This window comes from Galleria mellonella, unplaced genomic scaffold (assembly GCF_026898425.1).
Source record: "Galleria mellonella isolate WM207_F2 unplaced genomic scaffold, CSIRO_AGI_GalMel_v1 utg74, whole genome shotgun sequence".
NCBI lineage: Eukaryota > Metazoa > Arthropoda > Insecta > Lepidoptera > Pyralidae > Galleria > Galleria mellonella.
This window is the reverse complement of record NW_026442147.1, coordinates 1583220-1600068: the sequence shown is the minus strand read 5'-3', so window position 1 is coordinate 1600068 and position 16849 is coordinate 1583220. Positions and strand designations below refer to the sequence as shown.

Sequence of the window (16849 nt, the reverse complement as noted above, 5' to 3'; positions counted from 1 at the left end):
GGCACTGTAGGGTTACTCTTGAAATAAATTCTGATAGATGGATATTGGAATTGAAACGTTTCGCACTCTAGAGTTGCAACACTAGCGATATAGTGGTTTCATATTGTTCTGATAGATACCAGTATAACTTGTCAATGCAAACTATTGCAAACAAATTTAATTCCTAATTATTGTTTCATGAGGGCAGTAGAAAATTGTCATTAGCATTAGATTGGATTGATTCATTTCCCTGTGACGGTCATTGCCCTTTTTAAAACCATTGACTATATACGCTGGACTATGGACAACCACTCTCCCACACTCCTTGTTCTCTTAGACTTCAGCAATACCTTTAATTCTATATATTATGATATTCTTTTAAGTATCGTTTCATTTCTTAACGTATCTCCTGTAATCCATTGGTTTAAATTTTATTTTCGGGGCCTATTACTGTGTGTTCGCTATGACAAGGATTCCTCGAATTTGTATGCAGTTGTAGCAGGGGTCCTTAAAGGTGGTGTAGTATCTCCTATCCTCTTTTCGGCATTTATTAACGGTATAATACAAATATTTTTTTCTTTGTACCACCTCTACGCAGACGACTTGCAACTATAGGTACATTTTAAAACCTTGTAACGTATGTGAGACGATTGACAATGTGAATTTTCACCCTCTTAAAATATCAGAATGGGCTAAGTCCTGTGGGCTTCTCTTGATGATTGTTGAAGATTATTTATTGAGAAATCAAATAATAAAAGGAGTCTAATATTCAAAATAATAGAAGTTAAATACTGACCACCACGTCACCTTAATTGCTAGCGCAGCTAATCACAAATAAAATATCTAATTGGAATATACTAAGGATACCCATTAATGTATCATTAGCAACGTTTCCATGATATATCGAAATGATCTTTATATATTTAATCAGAGAGCAGCCTGTAGTGCCAGTGTGTAATGCCATGCATTATAATGAAGTGCCTATTGTGCCAACCAGATTTGGTCAGTTGCGATCTAGACGTCATTCAAGTAGGCACACTAAATTAACTAGTATATTAATAATATTAAACGAGTGTATACAATGTTGTGTTGTGTGTTTGCAAGTAAAAAATCCACGAAGAGCGAATTATCGAATAGCTCCAGTAATGATAGTAAGTATGAATATAGATATAGGTACTGCATTGACGAATTTGGTCTTCCGAAAGCCGCGACTTCGATCTCTGTAGACGACAAACAATTGTTTTCACGAGTGTCTTTGTATTGATGTGGGCATTTTATATTTATTACATATATATTTTCTATAATGTCAATGTGTTTTCTGTAATGAAAGTCAGATAATGAATGTCTTTAAAATATTACTCACTGTTTAAGCTCTCCTTAGTATTGGGCTAGTGTAAAATGTACAATGTTGTTTATTACACTCGTATATATTAAGATTTATACAAAAAGAAGTTCTCATTAATAAATACAGTAAACGAGCGTTCTACATTATTTGATTTCACAATAATAAAGTAGATACTATTTTACATCTGAAGTAAAATTAAAGTCTTTTATAAGAAATAGACAGGCGCCAGGAAATATCTTTGCTATTTGGAATTCAACTTCAATTGAATAGAATCATGTACAAGTGATACTTTACTGATAGTTAAAAAAATGTAATTAGTACACGCAGAAATATTTCGTGTTTCCTTTTATCAAATATCTTTAAATGATAAAAAAATGAATTTTTCCAATTCATATTTAATTTTACATGATGTCTTAAAGTACGCTATATATAACGCTTAAGTTATATAGGTTGGAATATTTTGAAAAACTGTGAAAGTGAAGTAATGATAAAAAACCTACATAGTTATTTTATTGTTATTCTATTCAAATTTTGTTCTACATAAAAAAGGATTATCATTATGAAACGACTTTATAACATTTGGAATCGATGATACTCCATGATAATGTAACAACGCAAAATCATCGTAGAATATATGTATATAGTTATAGGTCCCAGGCCAAAAGTTCGCGCCGCGATGCCCTGGCACAGAATAAATTGACATTTTATTCTGTGGCCCTGTGGCGCATAAAATATAAACAGAGGAACTCGAGGGAGCGAGACGCTACTGATTCTTTTCTCCGGGCCTAAACTTATTTGCAATAAACAATTCAAATAGTCTTTACGAGAGCTTCGAAAAATAACAATAAGTACAAAATAGTATTCTTTTTTCCATATCGATCCTTAGGCATTGTCTGAACTATAAAATAAAAGATATAGAATAATAGTTATTAGTGGTAGCTTCATTGATTATTGATTACATATTATGAAAGTTCTTTATGATAATGTGCTGTGTGTTACCAGCGAGGTTATTTATAAAGAATTGATGTTAGACATTTGATAAATGTGCTAAGATTCATATTCTTTTATGCAATTTCGAATGGTAAACAATCTACATGATGGCAAATGGCAACCATCGCCTAGAGATATGAACAGCACCAAGGATATCACGTAACTATCTGAAAAAAAGTGTATTTACATAAAAAAATGTTTCTTAGCTAATAATTTTTCGCTTATAATATTTTTTTTTTACTAGAGTACTGTGACTACGTTTATAGTTTACTGTAACTGCACCGCGAACCAGATGAGTTTGATAACCTCTAGTATGTATGATGGAAAAAGACCTAACTTCTTTAACATAAGAAGATAGCTAAGTTACTACTTAAATATACCCACTCATATCATTAGCTTTTACTAACAATACTTTACTAACAATATTACCTTTATCGAATATAAAGGTAATATTGTTAGTAAATTCGTACCATAGTAATAACATTTCCTGACGTAGCATTGGGTAGGTATATTTTGTTGAATGTTGAATAATATTCGATTATTCATCTGTACAAGTAGCTCCATGTGAAAAAATTGACATGATAAGTCGGTCGAGGGCGTACTCATCAAAAATATATCGACCAAATTAGGGATATACTGAAGGGAGGCCAAATTACCAACAAAGCGTGTATAAAGATGTTTCAACATAAGGGAAACAAAGGAAGTACATATTTTCTCTTGCCTTTTTCTCTTTTATTTTGGTCTTTGCCTAAGAATTCTACTAATGCTATAAATTTGAATGTTTGTTAACGTTTAGATTTTCAGCTGTTGTTTAATTACGCTTGAATGGATTTTAATGAAATATGTTATACAAATAGCCATGGCTAACATAATATGGAATACTTTTATCTTAATCTTTGCAAGCAAAGCCATAGTTTACAGCTAGGAGGAAAATAACTTTATGTTGTTCTTATATGTGAGTTATTGACCTAAATATTGAATTGACCCATTATTTATCTAGGATTGACCTGAAGCGTTTCCATGACATCACACATTTGACATTTTCGTTTGAAATACGAACGAACGGCTAAACTCGTCGACTGTATTGGTGACTTGGCTCTTTGTAAATAAAAAAGTTTGTGAAGATGTTTGTGTTTGATTCTCAATAATGCTTAAATAACTAGGATACGTTATAATTGCTGATTCACGCAGGAAAACCACGGAATACAACTAGATGGTTATAGAATAAGAATGTCTGATGCATATCATTTCACCAGAGGGAGATTTTGTACAAAAGTCGTTTACTTGGGCAGCTCTGTCCCATTCGTGTTTCTACCGTGAAGCAGTTGTATTTGCATGGCTGTATTTCGGTATGAAGGGTGGGATATGGTAGTGAATTTTCAGGGTACAGAGGAATAACACCTGAGTCCTCAGGAATGGCAACGCATGGGGGATATCGTGGGCGAACAATATAGATAGATAGATAGATAGATAGATACTCTTTATTGTTTCCTCCAAAAGATTACAATAGTAAACTTATTATAAATATAAATAATTACAAGAAATAATCACAATGAGAAAACAATGGGCGACCTTATCGCTAAGAGCGATCTCTTCCAGGCAACCTTTGGATGGAGAGGAGTAATTATAAACAGTTTGGTGGGAGGCACGATGAAAAATTTTGTTAGTTCTAAATATGGGAGATGTGATACATATAATAATATAAATATTATCCCTACTCATTATTATATTTATATACATACATATACATATATATATATATACATACACACATATACACATATACATATATACACATATATACATACCATACACATACAAATACATATACAATCATGGACATAAACGCCTACACAAATACATAAAAATATATAAATACTGTTCACGAAAAGTATGCAAGTAATAAGTATGCTAACCAGACATATAAACACATTAAGAAGATGACAACTTGCTCAAATAATAGTTCTTCAGTTTTGTTTTAAAACCAGCCGTACATTTTATATTTCGTAAGGAAACTGGTAAAGCATTCCAAAGCCGTACAGCTTGCACCGTAAATGATTTGTCATAAAAATTAGAGAAATGTACCGGAATCTTCAGCTGAAGGCCCTCAGAAGACCTAAGATTAAAAGAATTGACAGTATGCAAGAATTCAAACCGCTCCTTCAGATAGTGAGGGGAAGAAGAGTTGAAAAGGGCATTGTGGAGCAGTGAAAGAATATGAGTATACTGTGTTATGTCAGTCCATGGTACTGCTTATGTCTATAGGCGATGCTTATCACTCTTCATCAGGTGGGCCGTCAGCTTGTTTGTCATTCTAAGTTGCAACTTATGCTCCAAATTTCATTCTAATCCATTCAGACATATAAGCGTGATTGATGTTACAAATATCTTAAAAAACTCATAATTATAATATTAGTTACTTCCAGTAAGTTCCCTAGTTACATAAAAACCAATCAGGGCGAGCCTATACTGCTGTCTTTCGGATTAATTTTAGTTTTCACAGTTTAACAATATTTGTCACTAACAAAGATTTTATTGTATATTTAAGTAGAAAACAAAATTTGTGTCATCGAAAAGATATTAAATTGTCTAAGTAAGATAACTAAGTTCGGTTGTTCAAAACGTGTTGCTTCAAATTATATCAATCATAAAAATTTTCTTGTACAATAAGTTTTTATACTTTATAAAGAATGTTTGTGATTATAATATACACGTTAAATTGATGTTATAATAAGTGAGGATTGACAAACAAGCTGACGGCTCGTCTGTTGGATGGAGTAGTAACTACGGATTTTACCGTCACACTTTACTCGTATATTGTGCCGCGTTAACACTTCAGTTTTGCATCTACTTTAGAACAGCAGACTAAAGTGTTACATCTCTCGTATCAAAGATTACAGTGACACTTAATCTTCAGACTAAACAACACGTGTATTACTGTTTTACAGCAGGGCTTTTTTATGTATGATTATTTATATGGCAACCCTCGTGTGTATTGGTTTATTTGGCGGGGATGATAGACGAAAATGAAGTCAAGTAGTTAGCCCACCGTGACGAATTCTACAGAAATTAACCACGATGGTTTCCAGAGGTGCCATTTTTAAATCGACCTAGTAGGATACATTGATAACAATTCCTTGTACTTATCCAAGTGAGTCACAATTGTATTCTACCAGTACAATGCAACACGATACCTACAGAAAAGCATTACAAAAATAGCTGAAAGCTCCTATATTTGTATGCCTAAAAGTTTCGCTGCAGCTCAGTCGGCGAAATTGCTCGTTAGCACCGTATCCGAGTTGACTTGAAAAGCTTTGCCAGCAATTTCAATTGAATCTCCTATTTTTGCTCTGAACATACTAGGTATACTAGCAGTTCAGTGTTTATTTATATCTTGTACTTTCAGCTTTTTATTAAAACCTCTTCTATCAAACTCAAATAAAATCTAGTGTTTATTGTTTCGCTTTATTACGACTAAATGATGATACACTTACGAATTAATTAAATTATGATGATATACTTAAAAACTTAAGTCCACATCTAACAATATAATCGTTTAATATTCATAATATTCTCTTTATATTTATACAGAAATCCTTTTAATAAGCTTTGACAAACAGTTTGCATTCTGAATGAAAAGCTTTATCGCAAAAATTAAATACCGCAGGGAACAAAGGGAAATAAGATTGGACAAAATTTTATTTAATTCCTTAGGTATTTTTGTAAATAAAATTAATATGACAAGTACCGAAAGTGGGTCATTCTTAGTAAACAAATTTTCATGATAAACAACCGGGCGCCAAGTTTCCTGGAGCCAAGATAAACATACTGTAATAGGTATCTTTTAGAGTTCGTTCCCGCTTACTGGGCCTTTAATTTATCCATATTTAGAGGAATTTTATTAGGTCCTTTTTGAATAAATTATTACAGTACCATCTCTCGTTACATCTGAGGTTGAGATAGGTGGAGACTACAGAACTAAAATCTTTTATAATCACGTCATATAAAGATGTAGGTTCGACTCCTGTATCGAAATATTATAGTCTTTGGATTTTACGTCACTCCATGAGATACGACTATAAAGATACAACATTATAATAAAATTATGGTTTAAGAACAAAATGTACTATTAAAATCGATTTCAATAATAAAGTAGTTTATAAAAATTTATATAAAAACTGTATTCATGAAACGAATTCTAAACTGCTACTATTTTATCTGTAGTATAACTGGAGCTAATCTATAAAAGAAATTCAGAATTATAATTATTTATAGACAAATCTATAAATATTTATAATTCTGGACTGCCTATATATTCCGTTCGCATATAAACCAGACATTTTCCTTGGTAAGCTGGCTATCAATAAATTGGGGCACTTAACTATCTTATACAAAATATGAAATTAAGATAATATCGTATAATAAATCTCATCACTTTAAATTACCTGTAAATATTTACGAACATAACTTCGTTTACGCTGTTTCAGCAGTTAATATGCCGAACTCGATTTTCCCATGAGAAACATTTCATGAAAACCGCCTGCAAAATGAATCCGGGTCAATATAATTCGTATAAGTATGAGGGTTCCACGTTTTAGTCCCATCGGCTGTAATGGATTGTCACTTACGCTTCCGACGTTGCTACCTCCTAATAGTTACTTTTAGTTTGATTTATTTATACTAATGTATGTTTGTTAAGTATATTTATATTTTACACTATTGTATAACAGTAAATAAATTAGAGATGAATTTACATACATAAATGAAAACACGTTAACGCCCTTCCATCGGTAGTTGGATAAATAAGAAACTGCCACAACTTGTCTGTATGCAACATTTACGATCTAACTTCAGTCGTTATGAACATAGAGGAAGTGATAAATAAAAAAGCAAAACTTATAAAAACTGAAATGAATGTAGTTAACTGTTTTACTGTAACTTTCAAGTTAACGTAACTATTTAATATTATATCGCTAGCGCCTTACAAGTTTTCATCGCCCTTTTCACGCCCTATAAAGCAAACTTAAGAAAACTTTATTAGCGAACGTTTACATCACAAAATATTAAATTATTTTCCGTGGATTTACAACGCCAGCGGTTCTGGCTCGACGATGATGAATGAGTCAGGAACTCGGGATAAGATTTATGTTTCGGGTACATATAAAAGAAACAAAAGCTTCTCGTCTATACAGATTGAACCTGTTGGAACAAAGTACTTTGAGAGCTGTGATGAACACAGCTAATATTATTATAAATGTGAAAGTTTGTAAAGATGTATGGTGGTTAACACATCGAGTGTGTTATTTATACTTGAACAGCTAAAAGGATTTGAATGAAATTCGGCAAACTATTAAACCATATCCTTATTACTTTTTATCTTAATTCATATAGAAAATTACTTTGTAGCTTATTCATATTTATGTGTTATTTAATTTATACAGTGTTATTTGCTATTTTTCGTTTTTAGTCCCCAAAATCAAATATCCACTAAAAAGGAAACAACTGTCACTGGAAAGCGAGCTAGTATTCAGATCAAATTTCCTGTTAGAGATAAATTACAAAGCGGTATTGAAAATATAAAATTATAAAAATAATATTTATGGAGAAATAAATTAGGATGCTTACGAATTTTAATAGACATTACTTTCAAAGCAATATGCCGTCGCGAACAGCACTTTTAACATTATTAAAAAAATGCTAGATTTTTCTAATATTCCTTCCTATACATCACTCTTAGACAGATGGAGCCAAGAAACTCATAATATGATAATAGCGTGGGGAGTAGAATTTAAATTGCATTTACTTCATCTATATTACAGACAAGCAAAATAGATACATAGACTATCGTGTATCCAGTAACACAAACAAATGATTTAAACATACATCATGATTTAAACATGTCTTGCTCGTGGATGAAACTTTTATTACATATGACTATTTTTCGGGATTTTTGAACAATTTTAACTACATACATATATGTATGTATGAAACTACTAAACTAGCTTTTGCCTGCGATTTCGTGCAGGTGGATTTGAAACATCGCTGTTTTTGGAATTTTGGAACATTTCTCTACACATGTGCTTGTAATACCTTACATATTCCTAACTTAACCTTACATCTATTTTTTAATATATCTTTAACGTTGTCTTTAACTTTAGAGTTTAACAAGTTTAATAAGTTAGATAATTCTTTTTGTTTAATAAAATTTTATATATTTTCTGCATCATGGACATGTGTGTGTACTGTGATGGTAATGACTTTTCCTGAGGACAAAGGTTCTCGTAAAATTAAAGTCTTTTGACTTTTAATTTACGAGGAAATTAAAAAATACGAAGCTATTTCGTAATTTCTTAAAATTTTGCAGCATAAAATTGCTTGAAACTACTTTGATGTGATATAATTCTGACTTTAAATTATCGACTCTATACCACAAAATGATTTAACTTCTACATAGTTATTCGTCTACAGTCTTCTTGATCATAGAATCTTGTTAACTCGTAATTTCATTGCTTATGAAACTACCACCACCTTAGTATAACAATGTTTACGCTTTACGTTGTAAATTGAATTATGTTTGCCTTTGTTTACTTTATATTTGTGTATTAAATTTAACATTGTACGGCTATATGTGGCAATTTAAATATTTCAAAAATCATGATGAGTTATACGGTTTGGACAATATATAATGAGTACTTAAGAAAATAGATATTCTGTGATACCCTGCCTGAAGACGATAATTACCACTGCCAGATGGGCTATCAGCTTATTTGCCATTTCAAAATATTTAAAAACTGGAATGTCTGTGCCTTCTATCTTTGTCAGCCCTACCTAGTAGTGACCTACCACTTACATTTTATTTTTCAATCTAAAAAATTATATAATATACCTAAAATTCTGAGAATATAGTCTCAGAATATAGTATATAAGTGATATATCCATATAATGAATATGATTTTAATACTCTACAAATTTCTTAGGAACATATTCGTCAAAAACACCCTCCTCTATTTTTGCTCCACGTTCATTGCACTTAAATTTCATGAAATAATATTATGTTATAAATATTTACCTGCTATATTTAATTAAAAATATATATATCTAAGATAGTAACAGTTTACTATTGACACTCAACTTGCTTATATATTGATGGAAAACATATTTAAATCCAACAAAGCAGGAGGATTATATTGAGTTTTAACGATATTTTTCAACATCTAGACATTTGAGAGATAAAAATTTTTGATGACGGCTATATACGAAATTCGAACTCACAACATTTGAAGTCTTAGTCTTAGTTGCGCTAGTATCTTATCTTCCAAACCACGGCTTCTCATAGTATAATTTTTCATTAATTTCTGGTAACTGCAAGTAACAGTTTAACAATCGAACAAAACATTGACTATAAAGGCTTAGTTCCTTCAAAAGTTTTCGCCATCAAAGAAAGTAATAAAAATTTAAATTTTGTCGACAAGCAATTTACCAACAGCGCCAACATCAAAGCTGGCAACCACTTTGACAATTCACGTTTCATGAATAAAACGACTCATGGAGAGGGAAAATCAAGGAAATTGCTGGATGGGTTTTTGTTCCTTCGTTTGGCTCATATACTGTAAAATATTTTTAAGCGAGCTCTCAATTTTTGAGATTATATCGCCGATTTTCAATCGATTGATATATTACTTTACGGTTTACTCACATGTTGATCCCAAATTAATTTTATAACGACTTGAAATCGTCGTTTTCTTTACGTAGTAAATAACTGCTTGTTGCAAAGCAAAACTCGGTTCCCCGTTCTAAATTGAAATATTATTATCAATCTGATGTGTTTACGAAACATTTCATCATGCATCGATCTCTTACGATTGAAGTTCAAATGTACTTATTACATTTTTTTTATATAACTATAGTGGCAAATAAGCCGTCTGATGTTTAACCGTCACTGTAGCATATGGACGCCTGGAATACCAAGAGCGTCACGAGTGCATTACGATCTCTTAAGAAATATGCCTTAGTATGCCCTTTTTGAAGGACCCCATACTGTATAGAGATTATAAATTAAAACAAATTACATAATACTCTACTTCCAGTTCGATGGACACTTCTCTCATTTTGGATCTTTCGATTAGATAATTAAAATTGATGTCTGACATTTAGAATGATACTCTACTTGAAGTTGGGAAGCTCGAATACCTAACTCAATATTATATTTCTATTTGAGCCAATAAATTCACCGCTTGCCTAATATATTCAAAACTAATGGCAACATACAAACTATAGTTTTAATGAGGAGTTTAAAATTTTAGGATAAATTGTTTTGCGGCTTAAAAACTTTTGATTAAATGTATCAGGAGATTAGAAAATCCGTAACATTAATGTTGAGCAAAACATTCGTTCTCCAGAAATATTATTGTTTATTTCGGTAAGCGTTTAATGTTTGATAAATAGACTTGTATACATATACAAACAAACCTTCGCTGAAGATATCTCTATTATGAATTTTATTTTTAACTGGTGTTTTTATCTTAGTGTTTCGGTCAAATTAGAATAAAAATACCCTGAGTTAATATAGAATATGATATGATTAATATAGGATAAGATCTATTTAATATGAAGGGAACTAGATAAAGAAAGATAACATAGATAGATACATTTAAATATCCAAACAGCTTGGAATTTGTAATAATATTACTTAGATCAAGGCTTACAAAATGTTAATGACTATTTTCTAATCGCAACCGTTATACCTACATACATTTACTACAATCTCTGTATTTAGCAAATTTACCTTGTAGGTTTAAATATAGATATTGAATGCAGTGCATCAATCGAAATAAAATACTGTATTTAAATTATAACACCTTACGATAATTAAATAGCGCATCTACGCTTTTTATAATAAAACTTGTTCATAGATAAAACATAAACATACGACGATAAGTACGTTGCAAATGGAATTCCAGATTCAATTCTCAGTCGGATCAATATAAAAAAAACAAACTTGTAATTGGCTCGGATCAAGCGTTCTGGTTTGGTCCCTCAGATGTTTTTTGTCGTTTTCCATAACACAAAGTATCTTTACCTTAAAGCCAAACAATTATGTAGCACTTATTTCTATTTTGTTATTTCTCAATTAATGTGTCTAACTCAACTTTGTTAGAACACAGATTTTATGAAGAGTTATATCATAAATTGTATTTATATACCTACATATTCACAAAGTTTAATTTAAGACTTGTTTTCCACATATATAGAACGTAATAAATATATGTTTACCACTACTTGCTTATAATAAAACGTACGTATAATAAAAGAATGAAGTTAGATATGTTACGAATACAAGTGCGTCGAAAATATAATCTCGAAAATGTCTATAACATTTTCATACACTTTCTAGCAAATGGTAAATAATAGTTGTTCTTTGATTCTTATTTATTTAATCATTCCATCGTTTTAAATCATTTAATAAAGGTTTAGTTAAAGGAACAGTGTAGCAACAAAAATTTTTAGTGTTACATAATAATCAATAAAGAGATACATACTAACCTCATTCGTTTCTATTTACTTTCAGCTCTACATCAGTTATATAACAGGTTATTGATCAGTGTCTTAGATATTTCATAAATAATAAAACTATACTGGAATATCAAAGTTGACCAAGATGTTTATTGTCAACCACAATAGTGAGGGCCTTTGTGATCTCCTCCATGACGCTATTTATTTTTTAAATGTTTCAAACCTATTTTTTATTTATGGTCTTGTTGATTTTATTATTTTAGTTGTTATTTCATAAAAATACTTCAATGAATCACAGTAGAAACAAATTTAGAAAACAAAATACATCGACAGCGCCAAACATAATACGCTCAACTGTTATTGATTTGTTTCGATCTAAATACAGACTGCAATCACAGATATCATAAAGAAAAATAAAGCACGTCAGTAGATATTTTTATTACATGGAACTGCCAAGCATTTTTACGATACGTAGTAGATACGAAAACGTTCATAAGAAGCTCCCATAAACAGCTAAGATCGACATCGCCAATGGCATGAATCACCTACTTTATCGATTAGCCGTTTGATGTCTCGTAAAATGGGTCATCGCATCACTAGTTCTTCGTAAATGAATAATAAATAGCTGTATTCTCAACTTTAGTCAGATTTAGAACTTGTTAATTTCTTTAATAATTAATTGACATTATATTGATTAACACTTACAACTTAATGTACGTAATCGGTTTTGATTTCCCGGTGGAATTCATTGACTGATTGCCCAAAATGAAACATTCAGGTACTTAATTGGAATTGGAAACTATTGGAATAATTGCAATGCGCATACAATTTTATTACGTTTGTCTACCTACCAAAATGTTTAATTGTTGCTATCCTATCTAAAAATGAATCAAAATATTTTGTTCACGTTGTACATATAGAAGATTCTATCTTGCTCTATACATAAAAATACAAATTAGTGCCTATTGTCGCATTAAAAAAAAGTATTCGGGGTGCTGGCAGCATGACAAATAGATAAAATAATAATATTACATAACGTACAGATTAATGAGTGAACCTGCATATAAAACTACGAAATTATTAATGAAGACTATAGTCCATGTTTATTTCAAATAATTTTCAAATCTCTTAATATTCGATTGACGTCAAAAAGGAAAAGGCTCTTAAGTTGGTTTTTCTTATTCTTATATAATTTCGACTATTCTGAACTGAATTTTGATTATTCCTTTTGTAATCGATAGAGGTTACTCTTGTATTGATTCCATACATATTTTCTAAAGTTTGAAGATTTTTTTAACACAATTTCAATTTAAAATATAAACTAATATCAGTACAAAAATTATATTAGTATTCTTCATCTGGTGTTACAGTAATTGAAATCGGTATTGATTTTTTTACATTAGATTAGACATAGTGAATGAATAATTCAATTCGTATAAAAGACTTACATAATAAGTTGATTGAATGATTCGAATTATTCACACAAGATTAAAAGGCGTTAGCCTTTTAATCTTGTGAGAACATTCGTTACATTACTAAAACCGATGTTTCTGTCTACAATGACATAGATATATGGGCTGGTAATGACCTATGTTTTTCGTCGATTGTATTCCGTGAAATATTCAGGTGATATTGCATTTTTATGATTTAAAAGTCCCTCATAGGACGCAAACCCGGTGTAGCGAACAAATTAATAGAATATGTATCTATAAAAATCAATATTACATTACATATGTATATACAAAGCCGAGCTTCTAGAGTAAGCTCAAGGTTGGATTTTGAATTCTTTAGCATAGATAAAACAATAACAATGCGTATTGTTTGTTTTCTTTTTTCTATTCTCTTATTTATTTACTCTTGTACATTTGTTGTGCGTATATTCAATTTATTTAGTTACCTTGCTTTCCATTTTGTTTTGTTTATTAAAGTTTTATATTTTGTGAATTGTGATCAGAACGAATATTGTAGGAAGTGGATGTTGAATTTACAAGAAAAAATTTTATCTAAAACGCATTACTTGCTGTATGTGCGGTTTAATTAGTTTTAACTTCATTAAAACTACTATTAACTTGTATATTTATAAATTAATATATTATTATTATTATATTATATTTCTCGTACCATCCATTCCATAAAAGAATCATTAATATACTTAGAGAAGCTGCTTTTTTAGCGTACCATTTCTAATTTAGGTTTTCTTTTCTTTTACAACGTAACCTGCTTACTATTTTGGAGGACTTATTAATATGTCAAAGGACAACCCTAAATTGTTGTCTCTTTTTTTTTGCTCCCACACAAGGGTTTATGTTGGCATCATCGGAGAAGGTTTAACCAATCGTTATTACTTGGTAATTTCCCAGGGCGCGCCGCAATGCCGTAAAAGGTAACAGTAAAATATCATGTCTGATAAATACGTTAAACATGAGAGCTCTTAAGATACATCATTAAAAAAATATCGAAACTTTTAGTTGTTGTAAAAAAACACTTCTTTCGCCGAAGTTGAAATATTTAGTTACGTTATCGATCAAATGAGAGAAGGGAACTTGAGATATGAAATTGAGACGTCGCATTTCTGCGTATTATTTAGTTTAAATGACACTTTCAGCTTATATATGTATGTGATATGTGAAAGCATCACAGATCATCTGAAATGGTTCGTAGAAATGTCACTAAATTTATATTCAACAAATGTTTTGTAATTTTAAAGGAAATTATTCAGAAAGGGAAATTTGAAGTAAGTTTTCTTTTATATAGGATTAGGAATAGCAAACAAGCTGATAACCCACCTGAAAATGGTAACCATCATCTATAATCTACATACATGAATAAAACCGTTATGTTATTGCAATTTATTTAAATTTCCATGTTACTTATTTTCTTTTCAAAAACAACAAACATATTACAATCATATTACTTAGCCCCTTATTCATAAAAATTAAAACACAAACCTATTTTAATTATTAGACTGTTTTGTCATTGTCTTTCAAATTAAGCACTTAGTGCAAAATACTTCGCTACCTAAAATAGGGTTATAAAATACCAATTTTTTATAAGATAAAAATGTCTGAACATTTTTATGAATAAAGGGGAATTACTATATATATATCTATATGGATGCGAGACCATAAGCTCTAATAAAACGTTGAAAATTAAAACCGAACGTAGTCGCAAAATTTGAAAATCGACCATTGTTTTATCGATATTAATACAAGGTTCTTGATAAAATTGATGCGTTTTATACTCTGTCACTTAAAATTAATGCATACTTCGAAATACCTATGTATATCGTTTTTATGGTTTTATTCATAGAAGGCATTAATACCGTAAATATAGTGGTAAACACTTTCCAAAGTAATCGCTGTTTTGTAGAGGATCTAATAGCCCGATTCGGATGAATGCCCAACGTAATGATGTTTGAATTTACCCGACCATTTCTTAGTAGGAAATTGGATATCACCTTCCTTACACTTGAGTTCGAGATTCGTTTGAATAGAAGTAATAATAAGTACAAGTTAAGTCTCACAAATTCTCCCATTAAATATAGAGAAATCGTTTATAGACACATAATCCTGTATGTATTATATAACCTGTGAATTTAAGGAGTTTAGTAGATGATGTCGTTGTTGGGTTATTCCACTGGGATACGTCTAATTCTAAAGACAAGACCATGCAAAACACAAATTTATCTCAAGGCATTGTATTGTCAAGGCATACAGGAATGTCTCAAGATAAAAATGTAAAAATAAAAGACAGCAACCTTTATTTATTTCAAATATACGTCAATCAATTATAATACGAATCTTGCGATATTTTTTTAATACTAGCTTTTACCCGCGACTTCGTTCGCGTGATCAGAATGTGTTTACTGACCAGAATAAAAAGTAGCCTATGTCCTTCTTCATCTCTTATAGTATATCTATAATAAATTTCATAGGGATTAGTTAATCCGTTGAGGCGCTAAGACGTAACAAACAAACACAGTTTCATATTTATAATCTTAGTGAGAAGTTAGAATTATTTTATTTCAAGAATTTATATTTGTAATTATGAACTAGGAAATTTGATTCAGCTTTGTACTTATTGATTTAGATACCTTCTAGAGTTTGAGAATAATAACTTTAATACGTAGTAAACCTATATTCAACTCAATATTGTTCGTTCATACAAAAAGCTACTCCGTAAAATATTGACCGAAAATATATTTGTGTTTTTATTTTTGGCATATTTCCCAAATTTATGATAAATGAAATAAATACTATCACTATGAAATGAGATAAATCAATGATAATGAGAATGGGCATACTACGGCTGTTCGGCCGAGTGGAAAGAATGCCAGATGAAAAATTGACAAAACAGGGGGCCTACCATGAAATGCCTTCCGAAATTTTAGGGTGAAACTAACCAAAAATGTGATGTTAAAATAACATAATTCGTGCCATTTAAAAATTTTAAAAATATTGAAATATCGGGCCTTTGGGCTTTTATTGTAAGATTTATGATAGACTAAATGTTAAGCACCATTTACTGGGCGGATTTTGATATGAATGAAAACCGAAATTGAGTCCGACACAGTGCATATATAAGGATATAGGTTTTAGCACTCGGTTCTCTCTGCCTACTCCGCAAAGTACTTGGCGTGAAGATAAATAAATCTTCAAATTTAGTCGCGTTATCTCAGCTTAAAATTAATTAAATTTGAATGGACCGTGAGATAGCTATAGCTATAAATGTAATATTATCAAATTTTGTTTACTGCTCCGTCATAATTATTTAGTCTAGCGTCTGCCATCAAGACATTATAGATCTGTATATTCGTGTGTACACTCAACTGAGATTACTCAGAGTCGTTTTGTCTAATTAACCGTCGAGTTGTTATATAAGTATATAATTTATACAAGTTAACTATTCACTTGAGAGTCAGAGACTAGCCATTGTTACATATTTGATGATATCTTAGTACCTAAGTAATTATTATTCTGTGTTTTCATTACGTAACTATTGTGCATTTTATATTTAAATAAA

General features: G+C 30.7%; 1 protein-coding gene across 5 annotated transcripts in view; it reads left to right on the top strand.

Annotated features, from left to right (window-relative positions):
* Nucleotides 1-16849, top strand: part of LOC113516276 (cytochrome b5 reductase 4) — a 90759-nt gene that overhangs the window by 27221 nt on the left and 46689 nt on the right. Inside the window, exon 1 of one of the 5 annotated variants that reach the window (XM_026900671.3) lies at nt 717-1130. The exons of the other annotated variants lie outside the window; for them this stretch is intronic. Within the exon in view, the coding sequence (XP_026756472.2) occupies nt 1061-1130 (70 nt within the window). The 5' untranslated portion in view covers nt 717-1060. Of the gene's footprint in view, nt 1-716; nt 1131-16849 lie in introns of those variants that run through there. 5 annotated transcript variants of the gene reach the window in all.